Raw genomic sequence first — 17,816 nt, forward strand, 5'->3', positions numbered from 1 at the left:
GCTGTTCCAACAGCTAAGGTGTAAAAAGGCAGCCTTTTTTGCAACCCCTCCCCCTTCCCTTTTGGTGATTAATTTTTTTTTGCCATCAAAAGAGCTGGAGGTAAAAGCCCTGCTGATTTGTTGAAGGAACCTTTACTGCTGGTCCCCATGTCCTTGGATGGAGGGAGTAATTGAGGGTGTAATTAGTGGTATGAAAGGTGCTCTAGGGGACAGTACCCAGTGGGCTGCTGTGGCACACAGAGGGGTGTGGTTTTGAAGATTTATGGTCCCCAGTTGTGTGGGATTGTAACTGTGTGTGTGTGTGTGTGTGTGTGTATTCTCCATTGCAGTCTGTGTGCTTTAAACCCAGCTGTTTATCAACATTGTGCCACAGACAGCTGGTCCTACATGTGTCCACCCATTTTCTCAAGCGCGCGCCCGCACACACACACACACACACACACACACACACACACAGTGTCCTCGGCAGCCTCATTGTGCCTTGAGTCACTGCTATTTGCGCACAGTTCACCTCACACCCCACCACCCCTACCCGCTTGCAGTACCTCCCTTGGTATCGCCTGCATCTCAGTGGCCCCAGAATGTGGACAGATGGGCTCTCCATTGGCCCTCCACACCTCCTTTACAGGACAGAGGAGGATGCAGAGGTGTTTGTGGTCACACTTCACGCCTGCTCACTCTATGTCTGCACCCTCCCCCCCCCACATTTTTTTAATGCAGAGTCTTTCCAAAGGTCTCCTCATGTTTCCATGCACACAGAGCTAAAAAGGCATCAACAGCCGTTTCCTGATGGACCTTTGAGATCTTGAGAACAATTTGGATTTTTTTTTCGCTGTATGTTCACACAATTTCTTCAGGTTTGTCGATGTATTGTGCTCAGACATGTGACTAGAACTAAAATAATTTCCTAAAATTATATTTTTTTTTTCGGCTCATCAGGTGGCGATAAAATCATCGATGTCATCGACGTGGCCCGGCAGGCAGACAGCAAAATTAAACTCAGCGAGTTTGTGAAGTATTATTACAATCCCAACCGACCAAAGGTGCTAAATGTGATCAGCCTGGAATTCTCAGACACAAAGTACGTATGTTTAATGTGCCCATTAACATGCGTCGTCATTCCCAGAGAAGACACATTCAGTCCTTTTCTTTTGCTTTATTCGCATTAAATTCTTCTGTTTAACAGCATGGCAGCTCAGTATTATTTCATAATTTACATTAATTTAGCTGACTCTCTACTGCAATATGACCTACAATGTTTAGCTTATTGCACTTCATTTATTAATTTCTACAGCTGGGTAGTTTTTACTGGAATAATTCAGGGTAAGTACCTTGATCAAGGGTATTACAGCAGGAGGTTGGATTCGAACCTGCAACATCCGAATCCAAAGGCTACAGATTTGCCTGATGGAGGTTATATACTAATTATTAGTAGTTAATTATTATTAGTAATATTATACTAATCCCCATTTTCAGGTGCAAAAAATAGACATTAGTGAGGGTGCGTGGAATTTAATGTGACACATATGGACCATGAGATTTCTCACCAAGAAGGTTCACTGCATTTCGCTGCTGGTCTTAAATTAGAGCTTTATCTCCCCCCCCCCAACTCCCAGGATGGCAGAGCTCGTCGAAGTGCCGGATGTTGCGAGGAAGATGTCCTGGGTGGAGAACTACTGGCCCGATGACTCCTTCTTCCCAAAGCCTTTTGTGCAGAAGTACTGCCTGATGGGGGTGGAGGGCAGCTACACAGACTTCCATATTGACTTTGGGGGCACATCTGTGTGGTACCACGTACTCTGGGTGAGCAGAGGCTTGGAATCTGGGGGTGAAGGCACACCTAAATTCACCTCACCTTGTCATATGCAACATGTCTGCCAAAGCACAGCCTGCTGCTTCCATGGCCTGGGTAAAAGTGGATAAAATGGACTCATCCTTCTCCCTCCTCTCATCCTGCTGCAGGGAGAGAAGATTTTTTATTTAATCAAGCCAACCCCAGGGAACCTTGCTCTATATGAGGCGTGGAGCTCATCTCCAAACCAGAGCGAGATGTTCTTCGGGGATAAAGTGGACAAGTGCTACAAGTGCATCGTCCGACAGGGCACTACCCTCCTGATCCCCACAGGTGAGGAGAGGGAGGCAAGCCCTGGCAGGCAACGAAGAGCCCCCATGTCTGTCTCCACTGGCTCTCTACTCAGTGCTCTAATGTGGTCCACGATAGTCTGCTGGGTGCATTATTCTTCAGCTAGCAGCACGTAGTGTAGGGATAGCAGGGAGGGAGAGATGGGAAATGACTTTGAAATGCATCAATTTCATATTGGAGAAACATGGGCTCTTCCTGCTGAGCCTCCAGGAACAACTTGCTTCTGCTGCTCTTGTTCCCCTCAGAAGTGAGCCCTTTAGCAAAAAAATGTTGCCAACATCTTCTTACGTGCTTTAACGTCTTTCTACTTGACAAATCATCATATTTTAAGTTCCTGAAGATTTCCAATAACCTCCTGTTACAGTAATGAGACCCCATGGTGCTAAAAGGATTACAGAGAAAACTGTGCCATTTTTAAGGTATTAAACACAAAAGATGAACTTACTTGTCTTCATCTTCAATCTTCACTTCTTGATGAGGCATCATGGAAGAATGAGACTTTATTTAAACCTCCTTTGTAACTAGTAGAAACTCTAATGCAACAGTAACGAGAAACGTATGTCCAGACACCATAGTTTCACTTAAAATATCTTTATAGTTTATTGAGATTTTTTTAAACATCTGTGCATTATTTCACATTTAACAGTACTGTAATTTTAAGTAGTAAAATGTATTTAAAAACTATGCATTTAACTATAGATCATTTAAAGCTCTATGCATTATGGTAATGACATTTCTAGTGAAAAAATATTTTAAAATTACATTTATTCATTTATCTGACACTTTTCAACAAACAACTCACAATTAACAAACTAACCACAATTATTTAGCCATTTATGCAGCTGGGTAATTTTACTGGAGCAATTTAGGGTAGGGTACCTCGCTTTAAAGACATTACAGCTGGAGGTGGGATTGAAATCCAAAGGCAGCAGCTGTAACCACTACACTAACAGCTAATTTTTCTCTCTAAAATATGAAAGGTCATACTCCAAAGACTGTTTTGAAAAACAGATTTAAAGCTTGGTACTTTGTTTAAGGCTAAGTAATGGAAAGGATCAAATGTCATTTATTATTGGTTCAGCGATTATTCCCAGAGTGGCTGCACGGAAACTTCCCAGAGTAGCGATGAGAAGAAATAGGCAGGAGGAATTTCGTGTTAAAAGCAAGGACGAAGCAAAACTGGAAACCTTGCCAAGTACCAAAGGAAGTGCAGCCCTCAGAGACACTCAGTTTGTCCAGCAGCAATAAAACAAGTACACAAACATCAGCCCATGTAAACAATCTGACACTTTTCACTTTATTGCTCTAATAGAGCTGAAGTTTGTTAGGTCTTATGCTTCACACACACACAGTGTCTACAACCGCTTGTCCTGAGTGGGGTCGTGGCAAACCAGAGCCTAACCCAGCAACACAAGGCGCAAAGCTGGAGGGGGAGGGGACACACCCCGGACAAGGTGCCAGTCTGCCGCAAGGCACCCCAAGCAGGACTCCAACCCCAGACCTGCCACATAGCAGGCCCCGGCTAAACCCGCTGCACCACCGCTTCCCCTCTTATTCTTCAATGAACGCTTGTTTTGGAAGTGTGTATATGAATATATTTGAATATTTGCCCTTCCACACTGTTTGGCATATGATGTTGGATCTTGACATTTTGAGCTTCAATTTTTTTTTTTTTTTTTGTAATAGTGGAACCTTCTTTTTTTCCTTCTAATAAATACACTTGTTTTGAAAGAACACATACAGAAAAAACATTCCCTGCTGCTTGCAAGTATGTGAACCCTATGGGGATGCTTATTATTATTGTATAAAATGTTGAAGTAAACTTACAAAATGTTAAATATTACGATAAGGCTATAAAATGAGTAAATTATTATTTACACCCCTGACTCTACTTCCCTACTTTGTTTAACCAGTGCAACTTGGGTTTCACTTATTTTAGCACCTCAACTACTTTTGTGTTTCTACTACACGCATGATTTCCTCTAAAGCAACATATGGAATTGGTCATTACACACCTATTTTGTCAGAAACTCCTATTAATTTTTATTATTATTACACACCTATTATATCACATGTGAAGGACTGCTTCTCATTAAATAACCATTTTCTGGTAAAACTAAGGGACACTGTACAGAGTTCTAAACATTCCGAGAGAGAGAAAAACTTGTAGAGTGAAGTATTCAGCTGGAAATGTGTTGCCATTGGTGCCTTTTCCAGCACACATTCACAGCATTTCGTTCCACTATACAACCTATATAGAGGAATGACAAAAAAGCCACTGGAACACATGATGAAGATAAGCCAACGTGGCTCTTGCCCTGTTGGGACGTTTCACTTTCAGGAGAGCGGCCAAGGCAACAGAGTCAATGACACCCTGCACACTGCTGCAATGTAATCGAACCCATCTCCCTCCCTTGCCATCAAACTCATATAACTGTGTTCAAAGTTAGAGGTGATCATTATGTGTAAATTATTTGTGATGCAGCGCTCAGAATGACTTAAAGTTGTTGTGAAATGCCCATAAGAAGTGCCCTGAGCGAATGAACGTGGTTTTATTTAGGCAGTTTGTGGTCAGGGAACCTACCGCTGATGTTCTGTACTCTGTACCTCCTCACAGGCTGGATCCATGCTGTTCTCACCTCCCAGGACTGCATGGCATTTGGAGGGAACTTCCTTCACAACCTCAACATTGGTATGCAGCTCAGGTAGGTGCAGCATCGCCCTCCCTCTCACTGAGCCGCACGAGATCTGGATGTTGGTACACTTGACATTTTTCCATTACATCTATTTAGTTGCATTTTTATTCTTTAATTCTGTGATAATTGAGTACAGGTAGTCCTAGACATGATAGGGTTCCATTCCAATAACCTCATCATTAATCAAAATCCCCTTTTTCTATATCAGACATGTCAAACTCAAGGCCCGGCCCGTGATACAATTATATCCGGTCCGCGAGATAATTTCATATGTCTATTATTAATGGCCCACCGGTAAATAGCACTCACACCACTCATACTACAAATCCCACAATGTACTGCAACATCTGCCGTGCAGTGAAGAGCTGTGAGCGCCAGCCCCTCCTCCCTGCTGCTTTAATGACACACTCATCAGTGGTCAGCGGTGAATGCATGGGTCAGCACCTATACAGTGACATTTAAGCTAGCTGCCCCCCAAAAAATGGCCAAACGAAAAGTGGACTTTGAAAATAGGGGCTTTCAAAACAGGTGGGAGGCAGAGTACCTGTTTGTTGAAATTGGAGGTAAACCTGTGTGCCTTGTTTGCGGCACTAATGTGGCTGTAATTAAGGAATATAACATAAGACGGCACTATGAGACGAAACATCAGGACAAGTACAAAAATCTGGACATGCAACAGACGCTACAGAACGTAGAAGAGTTTAAAAAGAGTCTGATGTCATGGCAGAATATGTTCACAAAAGCAAAATCACAAAGTGAAGCTGCTGTGAAAGCTAGTTTTATAGTGGCAGAAGAGATAGCCAAATCAGCCTGGCCATTTACCAAGGGGGGGTTTTTGAAGCGCTGCATGATTAAAGTCTGCGACGTGTCCAGGCAAAAAGCAAGCATTTTTAAATGTAAGCCTAAGCAGAAATACTGTTGCTGATCGGATATGTGAGTTTTCCACTGATTTACAAGCACAGTTGATGGAAAAGAGAAAAGACTTCATTGCATATTCCCTTGCTGTGGATGAGAGCACTGACACGACTGACACTGCACAGCTGACAGTCTTCATCCGTGGAGTAGACTCCAGTTTATGCGTTACAGAGGAACTTTTTGGTATTAAATCAATGCATGGCACTACCACGGGAGAAGACATATTTGAAGAAGTATCTAAATGTGTAAATGACATGAAACTGCCCTGGGACAAACTTACGGGACTTACGACAGATGGAGCACCTGTGATGTGCGGGGAAAAGAGTGGATTAGTGGGAAGGATGTGAGAGAAGATGCAGAGCGAGAATTGCACAGGTGAGCTGACAGCGTATCATGCATCATACACCAGGAAACACTATGCGGCAAAGCCCTGAAGATGGAACATGTAATGAGCACTGTAACACAGATGGTTAACTTTATAAGAGCCAAAGGTTTAAATCACCATCAATTTAAGTCTTTTCTGGAGGAAATACATTCTGAACTTGGTGATGTCCCCTATCACACAGAGGTGCGATGGCTTAGTCGAGGAAAAGTGCTCAACAGATTTTTCAAGTTGCATGAGGAAATCTGTCAGTTCATGGAAAGTAAAGGAAAAGGCTCCACAGTGCTGCAGGATGAAAAGTGGCTGTGTGAGTTAGAGTTTCTGTGCGACATATCTAAGCATCTCACTGCGCTAAACCTCCAGCTTCAGGGACGGGACCATGTGATCACGGACATGTATGATGCAGTGAAAGCTTTTCAAGCTAAGCTGCAGCTGTGGAAGACTCAGATGCAGCAAGGAAACTTGGGTCACTTTCCCTGTTGCCAAACAATCACAAACCAAGTCTCCACCGCTGTGTTCCCAACTGCGCATTTTGCTGATAAACTGAGCACACTTCGTATGGAGTTCACACGGCGCTTTGCTGACTTTGAAGTGCAGAAATTCAATTTTGAACTGCTCAGTAATCCATTTGCAGTTGATGTGGAGAAAGCACCTGTAAACACCCAGATAGAGCTGATAGAACTCCAGTGTAACGGCACACTTAAGGCAAAGTATGACTCTGTAGGGCCCGCACAGTTCCCCCGGTTCATCCCTGAAACGATGCCCCAACTCCGCCTACAAGCTGCTCGAATGCTCTGCATATTTGGTAGTACATACCTGTGTGAGCAACTTTTCTCTGTGATGAAGATGAACAAAACCGCACACAGACGTCATCTCACTGATGCACACCTCCGTTCTATCCTGAGTTTCCACAACTCAGAACCAAGCCCCAAACATGAATGAACTTGCAGCCAAGAAAAGATGCCAAGCATCCGGCTCGGACAAAATGGCATGAGAGAGAAAACTAAATATATGTTTCTTGTTTGTTTTAATTTTTTTTGCACTTTTCCTGAAATCAAAACGCAGTTTTTATTTGAAAGATTTGCAAATTTTCATCAACTTGTTCATATTTGAAATATTCTCATTTTGCTTGAAGGTATTGTTAAAGAAAAACACAATTATTTTAAATTTTATTTATTTTTTTGAGAAAACTTGCTGTAGTCTGGCTGTTCAAATTCACATTTCTGTTTAAATCATAGTCAGTTTTAAACTGTTGAATAAATGTAGTTGGCCTCCAACTTAGACCATGTTTTAAATTTTGGCCCCTTCTGTGATTGAGTTTGACACACCTGTTCTATATTATATATATTATATAAACCATAAGGATACGTGACCTGTTAACATGTGTAAATGCTGCACTGTATAATACGGCTTTGTTATATTTTTTACTAATTTCACACACTATTCATGTTAAAGTAATACTAAGATAAAGATATAGTACAGTATTTTCACTCTCTATTGATTCTATTGTCTGTTGAGTTCATTTATTTTCAGCAATGCCAAAAACATGTTTTTGCTTGCTTGCCATATAAAGGTAACTTTGCATAAATGAAACTTTTTTTATGTACATTTTGTAAACAAATCCCAATCACTGATACATACACTGACTCATAAGAAATATGGTGCTTTGCAGCAGCACAACCAGCTAATGATATAATAGAGCAGATGGAGTGAATGTCATTAGATGTTGTGACCAAACATTAGAACCTGAAAATAATATAATAAGGTTGATGAGATGAGGTGGTATAGTGGTGTAGTGAGTAGTGCCTGAGTGGTGTGTGAAAACATGGGGTTGAACCCCACTCAGTCTCTGTGGAGTTTGCATGTTCTCCCTGTGTCTGCGTAGATTTCCTCCGGATGCTTTGGTTTCACCTCACAGTCCAAAGACATGCAGTTGATACAGGTTGATTCATGACACTATATTGCCCATAATGTGTGAATAATGGGTGAGTGAGTGTTTATATGTATGTGACTACCCTGCAACGGACTAGTGTCCTGTCCAGGGTGTACCCTCCTCAGTCTTGCACTTAATGCTTCTGGGATAGGCTCCAGTTCACTGTGACCCTGCTCAGGGCGCAAGCAGTTATTAAAATTGGGTGGATGGATTGGTTGGTTGGTTGGGACGGTGCTTGTAACTTCAAGTGTTCATAAATTGTATAGGTTGTAAGACAAGGACCACCTGTACAAACTTAAAATTTGTTTGTTTTTTTTTTTTTTTATTGAATCCTTTGGTACACCAGACAACTTCCTTGTAGAAATCATCTCAAAGCATTTTTTGAATCTACCATAGCAATTAAAGGCTGCTGTCTGCATTCATTGTTCCTCGGCAGGTGTTATGAAATGGAGCGAAGGCTAAAAACTCCAGATCTTTTCAAGTTCCCTTACTTCGAGGCCATCTGTTGGTATGTGGCAAAGAACCTTCTGGAAACCCTTAAAGGTAAAAGGGGACAAAAAGAATGGAACACCCACATGAAGGTAGATGACAGTGTCAGTTCATTGCCTTTGTCAACGTGTCTTTTTTTTAACTCTTCAATCAGAATTACGAGAAGACAATTTCCAGCCACCAGTCTACCTGATGGAGGGAGTGAAAGCTTTAACTTGTGCACTGAAAAGCTGGCTGAAGAGAGAGGTAGAGTAGTGCCTGGGGGACATGTCTTAAGTCTCTGGATTAGCGTTCCCAAAGTCTCACCTCTTCAACATAATTCAAATTTTTTTAATAAGTCAAGAATGATACTGGTATGTACACATGATATATTATAGTGTCATGTCGCTGTCACTGAATGACCTGTTAGACATGAGTTATAACTATTTTTCCCCCGTAAAACTCATTTATCAAAGAGCAATTTCAGGCGGTGAGACCTCACAAACAGCAAACTTAATTTTCTCCCCGTCTTCCATTGAGACCCAACTCTGTGTGGCACCTGACTCTCCAGCAGAGAAAGAGAATATGATCATGAACTTGAGTGAAAGGTGCCTGCTGGTGCTCTGTTGCAGCCCCCACCTCCACTTGAGAATAAGACCCTCATTGTTCCCCATTGGTATATCACCCTAGGCTACAGAACCGACCAGTGAGGTACCGGATCATATCAAGCCCAATAATCTCATTAAAGAACTCACTAAGGAGATTCGCCACCAGGAGGTAAGCCTAGAAAGGAGACTGCGGGGGTGCTGAGGGCCATCAGGAGGTGGACAGGCTAGCGGACTGGGGTAATGTCTTACTGGCAGTGACAACCATAATTGTTTTCCAGTCACAAACCTGCAATTAAGAGTGTTTTTTTTTTAATAACCTGAACAAACAAACGTTCTGTCTGTGACAATATAGAAAGAGCAGCTCAGCGGTGGCGGCAGCTGCAAGCCAATGAAATCTCAGGGAAGTGGCGGTGTGTGGTCTGTGACACGGTCTACGGCTGAGCGGGGGACTAGGGTGCACAGGATGGCCAGGAGACTGCGTGACCACGGGGCTTCCAGGACCCCATCCAATTTGGACATCCTGGAGCTGCACACAAGGGAGGTGCTGAGGAGGCTTGAGGTGGCCCCCTTCCATGAGGTGGGTGCAGATCCCACAAGCGGTGGGGATGACGTCACCAGTCATTGATTGCAGGATGCTTACTGACTGCACCGGGGATGCATTACAGGACACCACGCTCTGCTCCAGGGTCAACGGGAAGTTTAAGAAGACCTCGGCCTCATCCACAGCCACAGCTGGGAGGGGTCTAGACAACGACTTGCGCTTGGTTCTGTGTAATGGGCGCATTGTCAGGTGAGGCCAAGCAAGGGCTGACAGTATTACAACAGGAAATGGAATTCAAGCCCATAACCTTTAGATCTGAAGGGAGCAGCCCTAACCGCTATGTTATCAGCTGCCCCATTACGTGCCCACTACATGTGTGAGAGAGTGTTACCCTGCTATGTAGAATGGCTCACTGTAGATAGTGTGCTGTAGGGTACTGTAGTGTATCTACTGGTGTAACTCACCTTGGGTGAAAAGGCATCACTTAAATACTACATAGTGTTTATTGTAAGTCACTTTGGAGAAAAGGGCTAAATGGATAAATGTAAATTTTAGTATGAATAACGTGTGAAATTTGTGAAAAAATGCAACAAAAAATTCATATATATATTAATTGTTTTCTGTGTCCTTACATTTTTAAAAAAACAGTATAAAATGGTTTGCAACTTTACACAAGGCTGTTGAATCAGAGCCCCACTGCAAGTCAAGGACAGCCTCTATAAGTAACATGCGGGATCAGTTTGTGCTGTGACTGTCAGCCCTCAGACCTCTGACCTGTGTACACATAGAGATGAGAGGCAGTGGACCGCACTGAAAGGCCCGGCGGGCCAGAAGAAGGATGGAGCCCAATTGAAGACGGAGGTGGGCGAGTCAGCGCCGGAGCCACACAGCAGTGCGGAGAATAAAGGGGAGCTGAACCCCCTCAGGGGTGAGTCACGTGATCACAAGACATGGCTGCATGATGTATACAATCTGTGGTTCTGGAATGATCCGGTGGGCTCCAGGAATGAGGCCTGCTGTCACTGGAAGAAAAGAATCCAGTATTTGAGTCACCAGACTGAAGCAGCTCTGTACAAACAAGCTTTAATTGTTTTTAAACAGTTTTCATGGAAAGTGTGAAGTCAGAACTCAGGAAGGAAGCCTCTAGACACTCGGATCTTTTGGACTCCGTGTCTGAGAGCAGTTGCACTACACAGGTGATGCCCTCCACTTGTTCTTCAAGGCTGATGCTCTGCGGTGTCAGGAACGGCGCTGTTTCATGTTCCGTCTGTGTTCACGGTCCTTCGCTATCTCCTCTCTAGCGTAAGGACTCTTCAGAGGAATATTCAGGGAGCTCAGGGGAGGAGGGTGACTCCGTGCAGAGCAGTCGAAAAGATCTGTACCGGGACAGCTGGAGGCACCGGCACCGAAACAAACGACCTGAAAGGTGCGCAGAGCTGCCCAACCACATCTGCCCACTTGTTACGTATTAGAACTTTGCAGATTTTGAATGTTAATGCCGAATAAAGACAGAATAACATGACAAACCTCCACTGATCCTTCACTCTACTTATGTGTCTGCAGAAAACGTCCTCCCTCTCCAAACACAGAAGAAGCCATCCAGGGCATGTTGTCCATGGCAGGACTGCTGTACCCCGAGGTCTCCAGCTCGCAGGAGCTCTGGTGGTCCAGTCCAGCTTATCGCTCGCTTGATGGTGGTACGCACCTCGTTCTTCCTTGTTGAGAGTGACATTTACAGTATGTGTGTGTGTGCGTGTGTGTAAGTGACCACCCAACGCCCTGTGTGTCCTACAGACAGAGCAGACCCCGTCTCGGGGGAGGAGAGCCCGGAAGATTCCGACAATGACTCTGCTCTGAGCCATCAGGTAGCTTTGTGTGTCCCCAGTGGTACCATTGAGGTGTATGCATTATAAGGCAAAAATGAGTTATGTTGGACTGGAATGGACATGGCATCGCTGAGCCCTGTGTGACGCCCCCCCCCCGCCACGTGCCCTATTCTCAGGATGAGCTGCGGCCCCTCAAACATCTCAACAAGAACTGCCGGGCGCGCCTGAGCCAGCAGATCCAGGAGAACAAGAACTTTATGGACAGCCAGGGCAACAGCAGTGAAGCCTGGTCCGACAACCCCCAGAACACCGAGATCTCCCTGTTGCCACCCTTTCACCCCTCCAAAAGGCCTGCCTCAAACCCCCCACCCATCAGCAACCAGGCCACCAAAGGTCTGAGCCCTGCTTTCAGTCCTCCAGTATTTGACAAGTTCAGCTTTGCTGACAGCAGGTGTCATAGCAGTTAAGAGCAGTCTTTTTACAAACGTGTTGTAAAATTTACACTCCAGGAAAGACTGTGCTACTAGCACCCCTGAGCAAGGTATTGTCTACCATGAATCAGGGCAGTACAATTTACAGCATTGTGAATGGAAAAAGTTTTCATTGTATAAAAGCATCAGTGATACTGGATGAGGAATTATGATTATTAAGTACTCTAGCTGCACCTGAGGCTCTTGTATTAAGGTGCGGCTGACAACCAAGGGTATGGGTGTGGTGTGTACTGCGTACTACAGTATACTAACGTATTTACAGTGGGTATTTCATACGGGTCACCTCAGGGTAAGTAACTTGACAAACGGCACCACACTAGAACCAGAGCAGGGATTCAAATCCCAGTCATCACAAGGTGATGCGCTAACCACTACACCACCCACTGCCCCCTTAGCTAAGTAAACTCTTCTGATAATGTGTGTTAATCATGTTTTTCATTCACTGCAGTTGCACTAATACAGATAATAAGCTTTTGATTCCTTGACTCATACTTTTTTCCACCCTCCTGTTTTCGTTGACACGTTTTGTTTGTCGTCTTTCAGGCAAGCGGCCGAAAAAGGGGATGGCGACAGCCAAGCAGCGCCTGGGGAAGATCCTCCGAATCAACAGCCACGGTCGTTTCTTTGTGTAGCATTCTTTATAAAAGGACTGGAAGAGCAGAAAGACTGCCCTCCCCACCACCCACTAGAGCAAGTGAGGTCATCACCCCCCCACCCAACACACACAAATCCCCCTACTACCCCTTATTTGAGTTAGAACTCTCGTTGCTATGAGATGTGGGACACAAGATGTAGGAATTGTCGTGAGGGGGTGTCATGGCTTTAATGTTCCCATGGAGAGCGCATGAGATTTTCACAGAGTTACACCACTGGGACACACACAAACATACACACTCATCACACACACAGAAGGAAAAAAGTGGAAATGGATGCACTTGGATTGTGAGCTGCCGAAATACGACGGGGAATTTTGAAAGCAGTCGCTTCAGAGGTCAGCTGAACATCAAATGGGTGGGGGGGGAGCCAAAGCCGACCGCAGACGCAGCGTTGGATGTGGCTCGTGGAGGTCGGAGCATTGAGGACCGCTCCGCTCTGGTGCACCTGTGTCCCGCTGCAGTAAAGAAGGGTGCAACCTGAACTTAGTCGGCAACTTGGGTCTTTTTTGTTTTTTCTCTGCAGGGAATCGCGAACAGGAATGGCATTACGGAGCTGAACTGAACTGATACTGAAAATGGTGCTTAAATCTGTGTTTACCTCTGCGCCCTCTGACATTCACACCAGCAATACTGTGGAGGGGGTCTGGAAGGGTGGGGTGCGAAGGTCGCGGGTCCCTTCACACCCCCTTCAGCTCCTCCACGTGTCAGCTTGATAAGTCAAATCACTGCAGCAGGGCTTCGTGACACTTCTGATTTAAACGATGGTGCTCAAATTGGGGGATTTAGTTTTGTAGCAAAATTCCAGGCTTCTGGTGACTTCTGTGAGGTGTCAAAGAACTGGACTCTGAGAGTGCTGCTGTCCACAAGTGTTTCTGAAGGACAAAAAAAGTTTACTTTTATGATGCATTAAATGTATAGTGAGGAAAAGAAATTCAACTTAATTTATTTAATTTTTTTTTTGTTGTCGATGGCTTTTGAATTATGTATTTGTGAAAATTTGGAAGATGTTTTATTTCAGTTTATGATTTTGTGTAGGATTTAAGGTAGGAAAAGCTAATTTCCTCTGTGATGCAGCTCTTGCGATTTTGGTGGAATTCATGGGTCTTCCCCATAGCAACACAACTGCCGAGTTTCTGCATATCTTCTTGATTAACTTTAGGTTCTGCGGCCGTGGGAGTGCGATTATAAATCGCTGGAATTTGTTTCTCGACTACTTGATGTCAGCGTTGGTCCTTCTGCCGTCCTTCGTAAAATGTGGTCTCAAAACAAGCGGGTCGTGAACCCGTGGGGTTGAACATAATTCATTCTCTATGAGAGAAAATCTGATGTCCATTTTTGGGGGAAAAATGCTGGAGAGGAACTTCTTTAATTGTAGCTGTTTCATTAGAGGGACACTTTAATGGAATAAAATCATTCAAGCCTTTAGACTTTTTGTGATACAGGTGCCCTCTTTGGTGTGATAAAGATGCCAACAGGAGATCTGACGGTAGTTCTGCCCCCCAATGAAGTCCAAAGCAGGTCCGCAGAGGTTTGTTTGTTTTCCCCATCCTCTCCACGCTCTGGTGTGTCTCAGACTTGTTTTAGTGACCTCAGGTAAATGTGCCAGAACGGGACGCTAGTCCTCTCTGCAGCTGCCAAAGCAGTGCTCGCAGGGTTTGCTCAGGGATAGATGGGGCCATGTGCCCCCCATGTAAGGCTGTCTTTACATCACCAGCACTGGGCAGCTACATAAACGTGGTCTCCTCCACACATGTATAGTTTGTCTGTAGTTAGTCACTCAGGAGGTTCACGTGTCAATCTTTCTTTCTTATCAACGTAGCAGGTGAAATTTGATGCAGTGCAGGGATGTGTCTTTCATCGAAAATCTGGCTGGAAATAGACTGGGATTGTGACGTCACGGCGAGTAAATGGCACAGGTGGCGAAGAGCAACAGTACCGCTGTATGTTGGGTTCAGCTAAAACCCACTAGTGGTTCCAGAGTTAGTGTGCAAGTGAAGTTCTACTGCAACGTGTGTCTCTTCCCCTCACTTTTTGAAAAGATTCTCTCACCGACTTGTACACGAGCACCAAAACTTTCCAGCACAGGGTAATCTCCCAGATGGGGCCTTATGTGAAGCTGACAGAACTACTCAAGTATTGTATCGCATCTTGTCTGGCCTGCAGCTCCTACATGGACATAGAGAATATTGCGCACACACCCTGAGTGACTGAGAGAAGCTCGTGTTCTGATCCCCCCCCCCCCCCAACACCCCTCTCGCACAAGTATGCCTTACAGCTTCTCTTGATCACACACCACTTTGTAACTTGCAGCCTATGAATGATGCAGTACTGCTCCGTGTATAGCATATGTCTATTCCACTTGTTCTTGTGAAACATGAATTTGCAGCAATGGTTCAAATGTAAAGTCTCCTCACTGCTGGGATGTTTATGGTATTTGTCAGACTCCATTTAGACCATGTGTTCTGCTTCTGTTGCCCACCAAAATGTATCTGTGGAAATGTTAATGCCTGAATTTCTAAACATTAAAACAATTCTATAATGTGTGTGTACATTTAAAGGAAGTATTACAATCAATTCTTGGCAGGAAAATGGTTCAAAGTCAAACAGGTATCTTTATTGGTCTATGTACAACACTGAAATCCATCAACTGATCCGTAGGTAGACATCCTTCTGGCACACAAACGGGAATCCTGCGCGTGAAAGACAAATGCACACTTAAAGTGTTGCGGATTTTAGGATAGCACTAACAGTCAACACGGGGTACTGAATCAGCAGGGACACTATGTACAGAAAAAAACAAAACAACTGGAATGATAGACTTAAATGCCATATTCAGGATTCCACTTGCACTAACGGGGGGAAAAAAAAAAACTTTCCAGCTGTTCCCACTGTACTAGACTAATACAGGAGGAAGGAGTGCTACACCCAGCAAAAGGAAATGTTTTCAGCTTCTTGTTTTTGCTGAGTGGTGCCTTACATTGTCGGGTAAATTTTTAAATATGGTGCAGATGAATAAACAGAAAATATTAAAATGCAGGTTGTGCTGTATAAATCCCAAGATTGTGCAAAAGAATAACAAAGCGATACATTAGTATGGTAGACAAAGATCAATGTGATGCTATGTCAAGGTGCAGGAAGCAACCAGTTTAAAAAAAAAAATATTTATCCTCAAGTAATCAGTACCATTTCATAGATTCCCCCCCATATTCTAAGTTATTTTACTAATGCAGTAAGCAACAGTTACTCCATTTGGGCACATTTTTCAATCTAATGCAACAGTAGCATAAGACAAAATCAAATGTGTTTTCTCATCGCTGTTTAAATTTAAAAAAGTAACCTGTTAAAGTTGTGCACCTCTAACCCATCAAATTCCCCTATTTTTGGAAACTGCATGCTGTCTATTATGAGGGGTTTATTGATTTTTCTTTATTGTATTTGACAGTGTAGGCCACTGACTTAGTGGGCAGGAATCTCATCTATTTTTTTTTTTTTTTTTTTTAAATCTTCTTAAGCACCTTTGAAAGAAGTTGGAATAACAGTTTTTGTTTTCTCATAAGGTGATTGAGTTAAAATCCATCCTAATGTGGGATTAATGCATTTTAAAGACAGATAAAAGTGAGAGTATATCTATATGCTTTGGTACCATAGTACAGGCCATCATGAATAGTTCATCTTCAATACACATTGGTCATAGGATATGACAGAATAATAGTTCAGTGACAAAGAATTGTACACTTCTAAATCACACAAGTGGAGAAGCTTAAACTCTGTAATGTGTGAGTGAACATAAAGGAGTTTTGTCACCTCACTGTATCAGGCAAAGGTTCATTCTTCGTCATCAGCAGGGATCCCAAGTTCCTCATCTGTCCACTGAGAGGCGTCAGGCCACGGGAAGTGACCCTGAGACCAGGGCAAGAACAACAATCATTGCATGATAATCCTGCACCCGCAGCCAGTTTGTGGGAATGCTTCTGTTGATTGAATAGAATGTTCTGGAAGCATTAAGAGCTTGGGGGCACCAAGCGGTGCAGCAGGTAGAGTGGAGCTGAGGGTCACAGACCTCATCCTGGGAAGGTCAAGATACTTATTCTGCACTTTTCTAGCTGTTAGCATAGTGGATAGAGCTGCTGCCTTTCCCTTGGGCCCTAAAAGTCACAGGTTCGACTCCCACCTCTGGCCAAAGAACCTCTGAGCAAGTTGCTTACCCTAAATTGCTCCAGTAACATTACCCAGCTGTACAAACGGGTAAATAACTAGGTAGATTACGCTGTAAGTTGCTTTGGAGAAAAGCGTCAGATAAAAAATGTAAACCGTTCGCCCCCTTTTTACAAGGGGCCCTTTACAGTGATCTATCCATCATACTGTAGTAACTTACTGCACCAATGCAGAATGCATAGGGTGATCAAGGATCCCTGCAGCGTTAGCGGGACACAAACCAAGAACCTTGCGATGACAAGGCGCCGGCCCATAAGCGCCGCACGGCCTCCTGAGGCGGCACAAAATGCGAAGAGGAGGCGCGAGACGTACCAGGACTGCATCCGGGTCGTGCCAGCAGTGCCACAGGATCCAGAACCACATTGCGCCGCTGATGAGTTCTGCCTGGAACTGCTGGTGTTTGGTGAGCTGTGGCCCCTGTCTGTACTGGGGCTCTATGTGTGGGCCCCCACCGGCCCTACACACACACACACACACACACACACACAGGGATTTCAGCTACACGTGATCCATTGCTTATCAGACTGAGATGTGCGTGTGGCTCCGTAACAGCTAAATTAATTCATGCAAATTAACTTAGTGTAACACATTGATTGGACGCACAGTGATGACGTCAGCACACCTCCTAGAGCACTTCCTTTAAACTTGCACTGACTGTAACTGAACGTTCACAGATTACATTAAGTACAGTAATTTATTTTATTGAATAGAAGAACTGTCATCTGAAGAGAAAGAGCTTTCAGTAACTGTGCCTGCGCTCACCTTCGCACGAAGACGCGCTGAGGAGCTCTGCCGACCAGCTGGGTTCCCGCTCGGACGACACCGAAAATCCTTCCGAGGGAAGACATTCTGCCTTTTCCCTCCGTCTCTTTCCCCTCTGCTTTCCAGAGGATTTTAGAGGACCCGTAAAAATGTCACCTTCCTCCCACGACCGGAGCTCAC

At 44.2% G+C, this 17,816-nt stretch overlaps 2 protein-coding genes across 3 annotated transcripts in view; one reads left to right on the forward strand and one right to left on the reverse strand.

Annotated features, from left to right (window-relative positions):
• LOC108931562 (lysine-specific demethylase 7B-like) overlaps nucleotides 1–15,194 on the forward strand; it is a 30,144-nt gene extending 14,950 nt beyond the window's left edge. For both annotated transcript variants that reach the window (XM_018747406.2, XM_018747408.2), the window contains 16 exons: nucleotides 940–1,081; nucleotides 1,617–1,803; nucleotides 1,963–2,125; nucleotides 4,761–4,848; nucleotides 8,506–8,612; nucleotides 8,713–8,804; nucleotides 9,228–9,314; nucleotides 9,498–9,722; nucleotides 9,811–9,935; nucleotides 10,475–10,614; nucleotides 10,788–10,882; nucleotides 10,988–11,112; nucleotides 11,250–11,383; nucleotides 11,481–11,551; nucleotides 11,689–11,905; nucleotides 12,547–15,194. In XM_018747406.2, the coding sequence (XP_018602922.1) occupies nucleotides 940–1,081; nucleotides 1,617–1,803; nucleotides 1,963–2,125; nucleotides 4,761–4,848; nucleotides 8,506–8,612; nucleotides 8,713–8,804; nucleotides 9,228–9,314; nucleotides 9,498–9,722; nucleotides 9,811–9,935; nucleotides 10,475–10,614; nucleotides 10,788–10,882; nucleotides 10,988–11,112; nucleotides 11,250–11,383; nucleotides 11,481–11,551; nucleotides 11,689–11,905; nucleotides 12,547–12,635 (2,087 nt within the window). In that variant the 3' untranslated portion in view covers nucleotides 12,636–15,194. The remainder of the gene's footprint in view (nucleotides 1–939; nucleotides 1,082–1,616; nucleotides 1,804–1,962; nucleotides 2,126–4,760; nucleotides 4,849–8,505; nucleotides 8,613–8,712; nucleotides 8,805–9,227; nucleotides 9,315–9,497; nucleotides 9,723–9,810; nucleotides 9,936–10,474; nucleotides 10,615–10,787; nucleotides 10,883–10,987; nucleotides 11,113–11,249; nucleotides 11,384–11,480; nucleotides 11,552–11,688; nucleotides 11,906–12,546) is intronic.
• A 57-nt stretch (nucleotides 15,195–15,251) lies between these two features.
• Nucleotides 15,252–17,816, reverse strand: ndufb2 (NADH:ubiquinone oxidoreductase subunit B2). Its single transcript, XM_018747410.1, has 4 exons — nucleotides 17,637–17,816; nucleotides 17,187–17,331; nucleotides 16,464–16,559; nucleotides 15,252–15,349 (listed from the first exon to the last, which is right to left on the reverse strand). The coding sequence occupies exons 1-3, from the start codon at nucleotides 17,720–17,722 to the stop codon at nucleotides 16,485–16,487; spliced, it is 306 nt and encodes a 101-aa protein (XP_018602926.1). The 5' UTR covers nucleotides 17,723–17,816; the 3' UTR covers nucleotides 15,252–15,349; nucleotides 16,464–16,484.

The sequence above is a fragment of the Scleropages formosus genome, chromosome 2 (genome assembly GCF_900964775.1).
Source record: "Scleropages formosus chromosome 2, fSclFor1.1, whole genome shotgun sequence".
Classification (NCBI taxonomy): Eukaryota; Metazoa; Chordata; class Actinopteri; order Osteoglossiformes; family Osteoglossidae; genus Scleropages; species Scleropages formosus.

Excerpts from the sequence above, each read along its gene's own strand:
- ndufb2 (XM_018747410.1), bottom strand. The coding sequence starts at position 17,722 with ATGTCTTCCCTCGGAAGGATTTTCGGTGTCGTCCGAGCGGGAACCCAG. Across the intron at positions 17,332-17,636 it reads CAGCGCGTCTTCGTGCGAAG|GGCCGGTGGGGGCCCACACA; the intron begins GTGAGCGCAGGC and ends GTGTGTGTGTAG. Across the intron at positions 16,560-17,186 it reads ACGACCCGGATGCAGTCCTG|GGTCACTTCCCGTGGCCTGA; the intron begins GTACGTCTCGCG and ends CCCTGGTCTCAG.